Source organism: Hyperolius riggenbachi, chromosome 7 (genome assembly GCF_040937935.1).
Source record: "Hyperolius riggenbachi isolate aHypRig1 chromosome 7, aHypRig1.pri, whole genome shotgun sequence".
NCBI classification, from domain to species: domain Eukaryota; kingdom Metazoa; phylum Chordata; class Amphibia; order Anura; family Hyperoliidae; genus Hyperolius; species Hyperolius riggenbachi.
Window position 1 is genome coordinate 163,684,087 of NC_090652.1, and position 15,176 is coordinate 163,699,262.

Sequence of the window (15,176 nt, forward strand, 5' to 3'; positions counted from 1 at the left end):
GGAATGCTATGTCGAAAGCAGTGGCGAAGCTGTGGGTCCTGATGCAAGTTTGAAATTGGGGCCCCCTAAGCACTAATTGATATGACGCAGCAAAACTAAGGACAACCACAGTGTCGGAGGGGCAAAAAGGGGACAGGGGAACATTTTAAGGATTACTACTATTCAAAGTATCTATAGAAGTGAATATTATCAGATCAGGACCAATAAAGAGAGAATACTGTGATTGAGGGATGGCACCAAGGGCCCGAGGCGGTCTCAACCTTTGCACCCACTGTTTCTACGCCACTGGTAGAAAGTGCTTTAGGATAATGTGATCCATTACAATGCAGAGATGTGAACTTGCCCATACAACTATATGAGCAGTGCAATCACATGCAACACAGTGCGCATAGTGTGAACTTACCCAAAGCTTTACACACAGGTTATATGGTTTTCAGCCAAGGAGGCTGTTGGGACTGCCTTTGCCAATATTTTAGTGTGTGTACAGCAGTTCCAATGCGTCAGTGAGATATCTGGTCTGCAAGATGATCTTTTCTTGGTGCATGTTGAGGCATTTTGTTTTCCTTACCTCTCCTGCTCCATCGTGTGCCATGCCAATAGCACCCACAAGTGTAGAGAGCAACACAACATGGCGTGTCTGTGCAGGACTCAACCTTGACCCATTGCCTTAGAGATTGAACCCTGATTCTTATGAGCGGCAGTTCTCAAATGTGTGAATGAGGCTTGAGAGCTTAATTCTAGTTAAAGGGAACCTGAGATGGGGCTGAATTAATAAAATCTATACATAACTGGGGCTACCTCCAGGCTGATCGCTCCCACGCCGTCATCCTCCAACTTCCTGGAAAGTCCTTTGGGGCCAACTGCGCATGTGTGGCCCGGTTGTGTTCACGTCGCTGGGAGCGTTCTGCACCTGCACAGTACTACTGCTCTGGCACAAGGATTCTCACTGCCTCAGTTCAGTGTTGTTTCATTTTAAAGAGGATCTGTAACCTCAAAAAATCCCCTGGGGGGTACTCACCTCGGGTGGGGGAAGTCTCCGGATCCTAATGAGGCTTCCCACGCCGTCCTCTGTCCCATGGGGGTCTCGCTGCAGCCCTCCGTGCAGCCGTGACGTAATATTTACCTTCCTGGCTCCTGCGCAGGCGCTCTGACGGCTGTCGGCTCCGAACTACACGGAAATACCCGATCGCTGTCGGATCTGCTCTACTGCGCAGGCGCAAGTTTCCGGCGCCTGCGCAGTAAAGCGGACCCGACTGAGATCGGGTATTTCCGTGTAGTTCGGAGAGGAAAGCAGCCACAGCGCCCCCGCTGGAGCCAGCAAAGGTAAATATTGAAATTACAGTCGGGCCTGTCGCCGGCTGTTCAGAGGGCTGCAGCGAGACCCCCGTGGGACAGAGGACGGCGTGGGAAGCCTCATTAGGATCCGAAGGCTTCCCCCACCCGAGGTGAGTACCCCCCAGGGGATCTTTTTCATGTTACAGAGTCTCTTTAAACAACTTGGACCCAATATTTGAATTAACTTGTGAGCTGAATTCTATTTTCATTGATGCACTGGAGAGTTTCTGTTGCTGACAGTTTCTATTAGCTTTAAAGAGACTCTGTAACAAAATTTTCAGGCTTATTTGTTCTATCCTATAAGTTCCTATACCTGTTCTAATGTAGTCTGTCTTACTGCAGCCTTTCCTAGTTGCACAGTGGCTGTATTATCTCTGTTATATAATCTAATCTTCTTTCCTCTGACGGCTTTGTCGGGCTCAGGCACTCATGCTGGAATGTGCTGTGCTGCTTGTGATAGGATAGAAGCTATACACACCCTCTCCAAGCCCCCTGCAGGCTCTGTATGAGTCACAGACTGAGCTTCTCTCAGCCTATCACACTCTAATAAGCAGACATGTCTTTTGTTTGTAAACACTGCCTAAAACTGGCAATTAACCTCCTTGCCGGTTATCCCGAGCTCAGCTCGGGGTAACCTGCGCAGGAGGATTTCTCAGGCCCCGCTGGGCCGATTCGCATAATTTTTTTTCCCTACACGCAGCTAGCACTTTGCTAGCTGCGTGTAGTACGCGATCGCCGCCGCTCGCCGCCGATTCGCCGAGCCCCCCCGCCCCAGACCCCTGCGCAGCCTGGCCAATCAGTGCCAGGCAGCGCTAAGGGGCGGATCGGGGTTCCCTCTGACGTCTATGACGTCGGTGACGTCATCCCGCCCGGTCGCCATGGCGACCGGGGAAGCCCTGCAGGAAATCCCGTTCTCAACGGGATTCGCTGCATACTCTGATCGCCGAAGGCGATCGGAGTGGGTGGGGGGATGCCGCCGCTTAGCGGCTATCATGTAGCGAGCCCTGGGCTCGCTACATGATTTAAAAAAAAAAAAAATAAAAAAAAAGTGCGGCGCTGCCTCCTTGCCGGATTTTTTAGACCGGCAAGGAGGTTAAAAGCCAGGATTGCAGCAGGGAGTGGCAGAAACAGCACAGAGTGGCCCAGGAGAACATAATGAATAGAATGGTATGCTTTTTATTGTAAGAATTTTAGAGTACAGATTCTCTGTCCATTAATAACACAACATTACAACTTCTACCTAAAAAGTATCCATTTAGGCCTCTTTCACAGTGGGACTGTGCGTTTGATGCGACGTTAAAGTCGCACAACATGCCCCTAACGCAGCGCATGTAGGTTATAAAATTGGACATTATTTTGCACTGCGTTATGTGTCTCTTGGTGTGCTGTTTTCGTAGAATACTGAAGGAATGAAAACGGTGCATGCGTTACATTTAAAAAAAAAAAAATTACTGAGTATGTGCAACACACAACGCAGCAAATGTATTGCTAAACGCACAGCATGCAGCACATTCTGAATATTGCTACATCAGTGTTCTCCCCAGAAATATTTTCCAGCCGGGTGGCATGAAAAAGTAGCCGGGTGGGGAAGTAAGGTTACGCAGGGTGCTGCTGGGTCAGAAAGTAAGGAAACGCTGAAAGGAGAGTGAGGGTCATACTGGCTGGGGAATCGCACTGGCTGGGGAGAGGTCAGCATCACACTGAGTGCTACTGGGTGGGACGATAACTTGTTCAAGAAACAAAAATCGCATTGCGAATACTCACAAAATGCTGTATGCAGTGCATTTCTCATACAAATCGCAACTGCAGTGTGAATGCCACCATAGGGCAGCTTTGTCATAGCGATTCTCTGTTCGCTGGCGTTCAGCAAAGCTCTAAGGATTCCCTGAAAAGCACCTGTGTGAATGGGGCCTTAGTGCCATAGCCCCATCATCACATATATGACCTGACACCATTCACCATCCCTGCATGCAATGTATGTTACTCCTGCTGCTGCACACACTAGTTGCAGAGGAGTGCTGACTTAAAGCTGATCACACGGGCAGGCGACATGAGTGGTGAGAACTCCAGCGAAGACTTTGCAAAAGCCATGCTAGTTTAAAGGGGAACTGAAGTGAGAAGAATATGGAGGCTGCTATATTTATTTCCTTTTAAACAATACACATTGCATGGCAGCCCTGCTGATCTACTTGGCTGCAGTAGTGTCTCAATCAGACAAGAAACAGGCATGCAGCTAATCTTGTCAGATCTGACAACAATGTCAGAAACACCTGATCTGCTGCATGCTTGTTCAGGGGCTATGGCTAAAAGTATTATAGGCAAAGGCTCAGCGAGGCTGTCGGGTAAATAAAGATGGCAGCCTCCTTATACCTCTCACTACAGTTGTTCTGTACAGCACAGTGATTTGTGAACATACAAGTAGTCTGTCTGAACTCAATGGATGTATGTCTTTGTCAACCTAAATAACTAACTGCTGAGACAAAAAAAAAAGGCTAAACTTGATGTAAAATGCTGAACTAAACTTTTTGCCATTGCCCATACTGAAAGCTAGATAATACAGTGATGGAACTGAACTGAACAATTTGGGGTTAATAGCTAGCAAACCAAGTGTCAGCTTGTGATAAAGTGCAGAGACACAGGAGGCAGAATGAAAGCTGCCTTTTACAGCCTTTGTAAACCACTTATCTCTCTCACCGAATGCTCCAGAATAAAGAAACATGCTGATATGTTAATGTGCCACACTTCTTTGAGGTCTCTGACATTCTTGTGACCTGAAGGACCTGGGGAAGGGGGCATTGTACATGCTGCTCTGACAGGGAGAGGAAGAGAAGAGCGTCTGTCCACTGTAGTAGCCAGCGGGAGTGACTCACCAAAAGATAACAAATCAAACCGCACATTCTTTTCAGTGCGGACTCCAGCTGAAAGTTCCCTCGGTCTGCCTGTTCCTCTCTCTGCTATGAGATTTCCCCGCCCTTCCACGCTGCTGATAGGAAGGAAGGAGCTGAGGAGGAGGGCGGAGATGGTGTCTCTGCTTGCGTTCCAAGCTGTCATGTCTATCGTGCGGAGGAAAGAATTAATGATGCAGAAAGCGGCCAATCACAGCAGCCGGGCGGGGACAGAGATCTGGTGGGCGCTCCGCCCGGGTAATAGGCTCTGGGGAGAACACTGTACATGTTACACACAACGCAACATTTGCACTGTGAATGTCACACAGACTTTGTATTGCTGTGCGTTAGTCTGCGTTATAATTTTTTATAATGTGCGACTTTAACGTCCCACTGTGAAAGAGGCCTTAAAGTACATTCACTCAGATTACCCTTCAACTAGATAGATTTGGTACGACTGTACCATTAAGATGGTGTCATTGATTAGCACCTTTACATCTGTTTGTTTGTTTTTTTTGCTTCAATTAAATATGCAATGGATGAAAATGCACAGTTAAATAGACACACAAACTGTGAAATCTGAGTTGAAATTTGAACACCAGCACTAACGCTCAGGTCCCTATGAATGTCCGGGGGGGCTTTCTTCCCCCTACACGTATGCTCCTATGCAGAGCTTTATTGACATAGCGTAAGATCTGACAGCAATAACAAACACATGCGTTATAATGCAAGTTGTAGTGTATTAGCACTGGAATGGCCAGACCTGCCCCTTTTTTCTTTTCTCCCTGGTGGCTGATGAAGTAATTAATCTTTGTGTCCACCACATACACACATCACAGTGTTCTTGGCTTGCTCCCTTGTATGATCACTCCCCGCCTTTTGTTTTGGAGTGGTGTGGACCAGAAATTTCTGGAGAGTCAAGCATATACATGCAGTGTTCTCCCCAGAAATTTTTTCCAGCCGGGTGGCATGAAATAGTAGCCGGGTGGCATGAAAAAGTAGCCGGGTGGGGTGAGATGAGGATGCAGGGCCAGTGCTTCTGTGAGCAACTCTGCTTACAGCATAGGAAGAGGAGAGCCGATGACAGCCGGGTGGTCACCAAAACTAGCCGGGTGGAGTACCCGGCTAAAATAGCCTGGGGAGAACACTGTACATGCCTCTTTCCCCTGTTTACTTGCATGATAATGTCATTGTGGAGAGGAGCAGTTGACATTTGATAAATTCACCGCCTTCAGCTGCTAGTAGAAAAGAGGCCTAAAGCAACTATATGTGGAATAAAGACTTTTTGTTGTGTGTGTGTGCTGTGCAAGAATTCGGGTCAGCATTAATATGCATTGTTATCCTATCTGTTTGGATTGTTCCCAGCTAAGGAAACAAATGTAGCTGCCTGTATATTATAAAACTGAACTAATCTTGTGAAGAGGTGTTTAACCTCCTGAGCGTTATGCCACTCAGGAAGTTTTGTTACTTTTTTCCCGATTTTAAAATAAATGGGCCTAATGGCTGTAAATCCTCTAGCTAGCACTAGGTTAGCTAGCACCCTCTGATCGCCGCCGCTCCCCCGATTATACTTTACCCAGCCTGGATCCAGCGATCAGTGCAGCCTCCCCAGACAGCTCCGGTCTTCACTATGGGAAGGATCGCAGATGACATCATGCACAAACCCGATCCTCCCCATAGAGAGACCGAAGCTGTGCCGGGAGGCTGCGCGACCGCTGGTCCCGGGTGGGGGCGGGTAATGTATAAACGGGGAGATCGGCGGGGATCCATGGGTGCCGGACACTTACTAGCTAGCCTAGTGCTAGCTAGAGGATTTACAGCCATTAGGCACGTTTATTTATGAGGGACTCCTGGAGCCACAGAGCAGTATGCCCGACACAGTGTCGGGCATACCACTAAGGAGGTTAAAGAGGAGCTGTCAGCCATACTATGCAAGATAAAAAAAAGACATATATAAGTAGATAAATACTAGCTCTACTTGCATAACGTGTATTGCACGGTCCAAGTGTTGATTTCAGTGAACTTTATAAAATAAAAAAAGGTAAATGGAGAGAATTCTGTTCGCTGGCAGGGGCCATCTTTACTCCCTCCAACTGAAGCTAATGGTGAGGTAATTTCCTCCCTTACTCCCCCTCCTCCCCACGCCAATAGCGAGCATTGATTGTAAATGCAGGGAATCCCTAAGGAAATGGTAGCAGGGACGAGGTCCCCATGAATGCGATGCAGTGGTGGCAGCCACTGCCCACATGACTTAGAAGAGATGCCTGTCGGGCTGGCGTGTGGGGAGGGGGCAGACACGGACAGTCATGGAAGACAGCCAATGAGAGGAAAAGGAGTGAGAGTGACACAGGCTGCAGCCAATCAGACTGAACTAGCTGTGTCTGTGCAGAAACTCCCCCCCCCCCCCGCCCCAGCCTGCACTGCAACTTCTCTTCTGCGGCTGATTGCGTACTAAGGAGCTGGGGACATGAGGATTAATCTCTGCAATAAAAAAGTAAGATTGATTTTAAAGTTATGCATTGCCTTTTTAGCATTTCTTTTATATACTCTCATATAAGCATTACCTCCGAAACAAGGAACAAATAATTGACCCGCATATAAGCCCAGGGTGTGATATAGATCTGTGACTAGGGTGATAGCTATGGGTTTAGGGCTGTGGTGTGATGGCTCAGGGTTCAGGGATGTGGGCTGATGACTGAAGGTCCCCCCATATAGAGCTTTGGGGTGATGGCTGTTTGTGGGTCCAGGGATGTGGGCTGTTTGTGGGTCCAGGGATGTGGGCTGTTTGTGGGTCCAGGGATGTGGGCTGTTTGTGGGTCCAGGGATGTGGGCTGTTTGTGGGTCCAGGGATGTGGGCTGTTTGTGGGTCCAGGGATGTGGGCTGTTTGTGGGTCCAGGGATGTGGGCTGATGGCTGTCCCCAGATATATAGCTCTGGCTGTGCCAATGCAGAGCGCCTGTGTCGGATTCCCTGCCTGCCTGTCATGTGTTGTGAGGGTGTATGTAGTGATGGCTGTGTCCCGTGCCTCCTACCCTCCCACTCCAGAGCTAAGCGGAGTGCATACCTGATGCATGTGTCCCTCTGCCGTGTGTCCTCTGGAATGGCTCTTGCTGCTTTTTTTTCCGGTCTGCACCACGTTAGGATCCCTCTCGACTCAGTCGCAGCTTCATCTCTGACACTGGTAGCAGTACACGTGATGAGAGACGCCACTAGATGGCGTCATAGAAATGAGACTGCGGCAGGGAAGTAAAGAGCGGCACGGATCAGTGAGCAGGAGACGTAAGATCCGTTCTCCTGATGCCGTGCGGACACTTGTCAGAGGGACACAGGCATTAGGTTCGCATGCTGCTCAGCTCTGGGGAGGAGGGCAGGGGGAGCTGGACATAGCCATTAACCAACACTACATAAAACCGCACAACATTGCATATGACGGACATGCAGGGAATCGGGAGCCAGCTACCGCTAATATTGCATCGGTGCCACCTATTGCGGTAGTTTTTGCATACAGGGGGGTCGCTACCATCTGGAGACTCGCACATAAGCCGAGACCCCAACTTTTGGGCCACTTTTTTGGTCCCAAAAATTCGGCATATATGCGAGTATATACGGTAATCAACAGATAGAAATAGAGAATTGATTTTGTTTTTCATGCCTAACAGTTACCCTTTAAACAAAACTATTCCTGTAGTTGTTCCATTTCTGCCCACTGTACATTACTGTTACATGTGTTGAAGCTGGCAAGAGTTTTTTGAGTGCTGTTGATTTGAAAAGCTTTGCTAATGCAATGCTATAGGTGATTTTTTTTTTTATTATTATTATTTATTTATTTTTTGTAAAATCCCATCACTCAAGTGAGAACACACAAACACAGCATTACATTAGCAAGAGCTTTTAAAATGCTTAGAAAAAGCTTTTGCAGTATGAACCATCCCTGAGCTGTTTAGCCTTAGAGCTGTTTCTACCACGTAGGCTCTAATTTATCTACTAGATATAAAAAAAAAAAAAATAATACATGCTAGCAATTGGAAGCCTGTTGATTGGAAAGCAAAGAACTGTTTTTTTGTTGTTGTGTTATTTAATTTTTTTTAATGTTCCTATTTTTCCCCCAACAGTTGTCTGTGGACACTCTCCAGTTCCTTCTCTTTCTATATATTCAGCAAATAAATAAAGTTTCTTTGCGTACTTCTTTAATCGTAGATGAATGGCCGAGTCCTAGAGCCAGATCACCTACTGCTGATTTGGCTGGACAGTCGAGCTTTCATAATAAGGTATGTTTGTTTTCAGTTCATGTTTTAAATGCCACTATTGCTGAGAAGGTGGCAATCTGTTCAGCTCAGCTCTATACATTGCAGGGATCAACAGCAAGCCCAATTTCAGCTTGCTTAAATGTAAATTAGTAATACATGTATATAAAACCACTATTCAACACTCTTCCGAATGGAGACTGTGTTATTGGAGTGTACACATTTTCTGTCAGTGAGTGGATTAGTTCAGGAGTGGAAAATGAGTAACATGCTTCCGCTGTCTGCAACCAATTACTTTTGCAGCAAGATAGAAAGGTTCTAGGCTTTCCATACGTTGCAAAGAGAGTGCAATAGGTTTGAGACCCACTACAGTGCTTCTTGCAGCGCTTTCCGATCACTGGTAATTTGGCAAAGCCCTATGACAGTGTTTCCTCTTACAGCGTTGGATCCCTCTGGGATTCACTGTAATTCTGGGTATACACGGCACTTTCTTTCCTTATCAATCGAGCCGCTGATGGGCTCGATTGATAATATCTGACAGGTCCGATGACCTGCCGGATAGATTCCCCGCTTGATCCCTGCCGGCGGACAATAGTGAGGAATCTAGCAGCTGATGAGGAGCACCGGCGGGGAGGAATGGGAATCAATCCGAGCGGGGATGTGCCGGCATCGAGCCAGCGGCGCGATCCGGCGCATAATTGCATCCAGAAATGTGCCGTGTATGCCCGGTATTAGCCTTAGGAAAAAAACAAAAGCGTTGTCTCCTCTGCTCAGTGTAAATTTTCTGAATGAATTTGGTATAATACAGCTATTGTGATGGCAGGTCAAGCATTGCTGTATTCTATGCTAGGGTGCTTGTTGGCATTTATTTGGGGAATTGAAATGGTAGGGTCAGAATTTGGCATAAACATGTAAATATGGATCCATCAAGTCTCTTGTCAACTGTTCACTGGTGGTGTAATGGTGTGGGGGACATTTTCTTGGCACACTTTGGGTCCCTTAGTACCAGTTAAGTGTTCTCCCTAGAGATTTATTCCAGCCGGGTGCTTCTCTGCACAACTTTGCTTACAGTAAAGGAGGAGGTGAGCCAATGACAGCCGGGTGCTCGCCAAAACTAGCTGGGTGGAGCACCTGCCTAAAAGTCTGGGGAGAACACGAAGTTTAGCATGGTTTGAATGTCAGTCTGAATAAAGAGGCTATTAAGTGTGTATAAAGTAGGACATTTTGAATTGAGATGATACCATTTATTGGGTTACTTTAAAGGGAAGGTTCAGGGAGGGTGGGTAAAAAATAAAAATCAATTTCCACTTACCTGGGGCTTCCTCCAGCCCGTGGCAGGCAGGAGGTGCCGCCGCTCCGGTGGCCGACCCGACCTGGCCAGGCCGGCTGCCAGGTCGGGCTCTTCTGCGCTCCAAGGCCCGGCACTTCTGCGTCCCACGCCGGCGCGCTGACGTCATCGGACGTCTGCCGGGCTATACTGCGCAGGCGCAGAACTACTGCGCCTGCGCAGTACAGCCCGGCGGACGTCCGATGACGTCAGCGCGCCGGCGTGGGACGCAGAAGTGCCGGGCCTTGGAGCGCAGAAGGGCCTGGTCGGGTCGGCCACCGGAGACCACCGGGAGCCTGCGGAGCGGCGGCGAGGGCACCTCCTGCCTGCCACGGGCTGGAGGAAGCCCCAGGTAAGTGGAAATTGATTTTTATTTTTTACCCACCCTCCCTGAACCTTCCCTTTAAAAAAGAAAGAGTAAGCTTTTGGCTAATAAGCCTTCTTCAGACTCTATCCCTGTATGCTGAGAAGAAGTTAGAACACAGAGCTTATATAGGTACTTCAAACATTATAAGGAGGTACAGTGTTCTCAGAATGTTTCTCCAGCTGGGTGGCATAAAAAACTAGCCTGGTGGGGTACGACGGGGGAATGCAGGGCCGGCACAGCTCTGCTTACAGCATAGGTGGAGGAGCGGATGTCAGCAGGGAGTTTACCAAAATTAGAGCCTGGGAGAAAACCTCATACAGTGGAGGAAATGATTATTTGACCCCTCACTGATTTTGTAAGTTTGTCCAATGACAAAGAAATGAAAAGTCTCAGAACGGTATCATTTCAATGGTAGGTTTATTTTAACAGTGGCAGATAGCACATCAAAAAGGAAAATCGAAAAAATAACCTTAAATAAAAGATAGCAACTGATTTGCATTTCATTGAGTGAAATAAGTTTTTGAACCCCTACCAACCATTAAGAGTTCTGGCTCCCACAGAGTTAGACACTTCTACTCAATTAGTCACCCTCATTAACCACTTCGCCATATCTGGACGCATATATCCATCCAGATAGGCAGTGGTGCTGCAGCCGTGTGGTGCGCGCGATCGGGCGCCCGCGCGCGCTCCCGCTGCCTTCCGCTGCCCCCCCGATCAGTGAATGGGAATATAATTCCCATTCACCGATCTAAGTCCCTGGCAGAAATACCGACGCTTTCTCATCAGAGAGCGTGGTATTTCTGCCCCCAGGAAACTTCTTCTCTTCATTTTAGTTCCTAGATGCAACATCGTTCGCATCCAGGAATTTTTTGAATGTGGCCATCTTGTGGCCAAATAGTAAACTGCACCCACATACCTGTATTGAATAAAAGAATACATTATATTCCATCTAAAATTGGCTATTTACCTCCCAAACTAAAATTACCCAAATACATTTTTGTATTAAAAAAAATTACAATTAAAAAAAAAAAATTACATAAATAGTTACCTAAGGGTCTGAACTTTTTAAATGTACATGTCAAGAGAGTATCTTATTGAATTTTTTAAAATTATAAGCTTGTAAATAGTGATGGACGCAAATTGAAAAAATGCACCTTTATTTCTAAATAAAATATCGGCGCCATGAATTGTGATACGGACGTAATTTAAATGGTGTAATAAGCGGGATAAATGTGCACATAAAATGCATGGGTTTTAATTACTGTAGCATGTATTAATTTTAAACTATAATGGCCAAAAACTGAGAAATAATAATTTTTTTTCCATTTCTATCTTAATCTTCCTGTTAAAATGTATTTACAGTAAAGTGGCTCTTAGCAAAATGTACTACCTAAAGAAAGCCTAATTAGTGGCGGAAAAAACGAGATATAGATCAATTAATTTTGATAAGTAGCGATAAAGTTATTAGCAAATGAATGGGAGGTGAACATTGCTCGGATGCATAAGATTTTCGAAGCTGTAGGCTGAAGTGGTTAAGGACATCTGTCTTAACTAGTCACCTGTATAAAAGACACCTGTCCACAGAATCAATCAATCAAGCAGACTCCAAACTCTCCAACATGGGAAAGACCAAAGAGCTGTCCAAGGATGTCGGAGACAAAATTGTAGACCTGCACAAGGCTGGAATGGGCTACAAAACCATTAGCAAGAAGCTGGGAGAGAAGGTGACAACTGTTGGTGCGATTGTTCGAAAATGGAAGGAGCACAAAATGACCATCAATCGACCTCGCTCTAGGGCTCCACGCAAGATCTCACCTCGTGGGGTGTCAATGGTTCTGAGAAAGGTGAAAAAGCATCCTAGAACTACACGGGAGGAGTTAGTGAATGACCTCAAATTAGCAGGGACCACAGTCACCAAGAAAACCATTGGAAACACATTACACCGCAATGGAATAAAATCCTGCAGGGCTCGCAAGGTCCCCCTGCTCAAGAAGGCACATGTGCAGGCCCGTCTGAAGTTTGCCAATGAACACCTGAATGATTCTGTGAGTGACTGGGAAAAGGTGCTGTGGTCTGATGAGACCAAAATAGAGCTCTTTGGCATTAACTCAACTCGCTGTGTTTGGAGGAAGAAAAATGCTGTCTATGACCCCCAAAACACCGTCCCCACCGTCAAGCATGGGGGTGGAAACATTTTGCTTTGGGGGTGTTTTTCTGCTAAGGGCACAGGACAACTTAATCGCATTAACAGGAAAATGGACGGAGCCATGTATCGTGAAATCCTGAACGACAACCTCCTTCCCTCTGCCAGGAAACTGAAAATGGGTCGTGGATGGGTGTTCCAGCACGACAATGACCCAAAACATACAGCAAAGGCAACAAAGGAGTGGCTCAAGAAGAAGCACATTAAGGTCATGGAGTGGCCTAGTCAGTCTCCGGACCTTAATCCAATAGAAAACCTATGGAGGGAGCTCAAGCTCAGAGTTGCACAGAGACAGCCTCGAAACCTTAGGGATTTAGAGATGATCTGCAAAGAGGAGTGGACCAACATTCCTCCTAAAATGTGTGCAAACTTGGTCATCAATTACAAGAAACGTTTGACCTCTGTGCTTGCAAACAAGGGTTTTTCCACTAAGTATTAAGTCTTTTATTGTTAGAGGGTTCAAAAACTTATTTCACTCAATGAAATGCAAATCAGTTGCTATCTTTTATTTAAGGTTATTTTTTCGATTTTCCTTTTGATGTGCTATCTGCCACTGTTAAAATAAACCTACCATTGAAATGATACTGTTCTGAGACTTTTCATTTTCTTTGTCATTGGACAAACTTGCAAAATCAGTGAGGGGTCAAATAATTATTTCCTCCACTGTAGATTGTTTTGCAAATATAAATAAATGTCGTTCAGATGTCTTCATTACTGTGCTATATTTTGCACAGTATGCTTTTTATTATAGTATGCCCGCTACAGTTCTATTTCTTCTACAATATGTAATGGTATTATTTTCATGTGTTCCTTTTTAGAACTGGGATGATTATAGTCACCATCAGTTTATACAGAACCACATTCCGTACCTCTTAGAATTGCTTTTGGATCATGATCAGCTTACAAAATCTTCCCACTCAAGCGAATTCAGTCTTTTGTTTATTGAGGCAGCACAAGCACTGGGCTTCCTTATTGAAGGAACAATGGACAAAAATAGAACTATCCATCGCTTCATTGACTTGGCCACATGGCTACCTTTGCAATCTAGAAGTGGTTACTCAAAAACAACTGAATCATTTTCAATGAAAAAGTTACAAGCGTGGATAAAGGAGTGTTTGGTGGTGAATCCATTTGGGTTGTCTAATTGCATAAAGTCTGGTCAAATATTAGCATGGGCGCAACAAGGTAAGTTTAAATACTACTGTACTTCTGTCTTAATATGAATGGGGTTCTGGCAGATGAATATTGTATATTGTTCTTCTCTCATCACTTCATGGACCTCCAAGAGCCCATTTAGCTGGCCTGCTGACAGCTACCCAATCTCTAGAGCTCTTTTACAGTAGCTTCATCCCCATCTTCCTCAAATGCCTCAGGTTTCTACTAGCATGGCTTGCAGTCTCATCCTTGTTTGTTTAGTGGTGCACATACACTGTGTACAATAAAAATGTTCGATTTTCCTGTTCATTAGACCAAAACGATTGAATTGAAAAAGCTGAAAAGAATATGTAAGGAAAACTAATGATTATCCCGTTTTTGGTTTTTGTTTGTTTGTTTTTGGGGGGGGGGTTGTGTGTTTTTTTTTTTTTTTTTTTTTTTTCTCAATAAAAATCTGAACTTACATGTTGGAAAAATCTTTCTATTCAATCTAACAGAATAATCAAACAAAATGATCTAATCTAAAAAAAAAAAATGAAAACCTTGCACCAGAAGTTCCATACATGCCCTTGTGGGGAACCAATTAACCTGGCTGTATATTTTAAGGATGTGGAAGGTAACCTATGCAAACTCGGGTAGAACCTATAAACTCCATGGAGGTAGTGTCCTGGCCAAGATTTAAACTGGGGACTCTGGCACAGCAAGGTGAGGGAGCTATCCAGTACCTCACCATGCTGCTTCATGGTAGTAAAGGAAACCTGGTTTGACTACAGGTGTAAATGCATAGTCGACGTGGAAGGATACAGCATGTTTCACAAGGATAGGTTGGAAAGTGCAGGTATTTGTTTTGCATTCTACGATTGAGATTCAGCCTAGGATAAATAAACAAATACAAACATGACTCTTAAAGCGGAATATAACCCTGCATTTCAACTTTGCTCTAAAACATTATTTACAGCATATTATATGCAAAAAGCATTTTTTTTTTACTAGACCAGCATTGGAAGGGTTAAACACAGAGGTTTTAAGTTCCGTGCAGACATTCAGATGGTTACATTCTATTTAGTTAGTGTGTAACTGTTTATCAATAGATACATCTCTTTGGCTGTCCTCCAAGCTCCTTCTCAGTGAGAGAGATGAGTCATAATAAACACATATTTGTAAACAAAAAGTATCTAACTCAAGTTCGGATTCGGTTGCAGAAATCTCTAGGGACTTTAAAGCCCTGTGTAACCCTTCCAATGCTGGTCTAGTAAAAAAAAAAATGCTGGTTGCATATAATATACTGTAAATAATGTTTTAGAGCAAAGTTGAAATGCAGGGTTATATTCCGCTTTAAGTGCTAACTAGCAGGGCTGTGGAGTCGGAGTCGTGGAGTCGGGCAATTTTGGGTGCCTGGAGTCGGAGTCGGGAAAAAAATGCACCGACTCCGACTCCGACTCCTAATGAATTTGTAACTGTAATTAAAATAGAAAATATGATAAAATGTTCTATTTCTCAGATAATAGTCATTAAAAATAATGTATAAATACAGTATATATACAGTAATAGCTGTCCACAAAAATGAAATAAACCAATCAAAATTAGTTACTTGTGCTGCTTCAATAAAGCAGTTCCCGTATTTTTAAAGAGGAGCTGTTAGGTATAAGGTCTCAGAGAA

The 15,176-nt window shown here is 45.1% G+C and overlaps 1 protein-coding gene across 2 annotated transcripts in view; it reads left to right on the plus strand.

Moving 5' to 3' along the window:
* TBCCD1 (TBCC domain containing 1) overlaps window positions 1-15,176 on the plus strand; it is a 69,944-nt gene that overhangs the window by 9,770 nt on the left and 44,998 nt on the right. The window contains exons 2-3 of one of the 2 annotated variants that reach the window (XM_068246893.1): window positions 8,333-8,488; window positions 13,180-13,546. In XM_068246893.1, the coding sequence (XP_068102994.1) occupies window positions 8,333-8,488; window positions 13,180-13,546 (523 nt within the window). The remainder of the gene's footprint in view (window positions 1-8,332; window positions 8,489-13,179; window positions 13,547-15,176) is intronic. The other variant, XM_068246894.1, reaches the window with a different exon arrangement.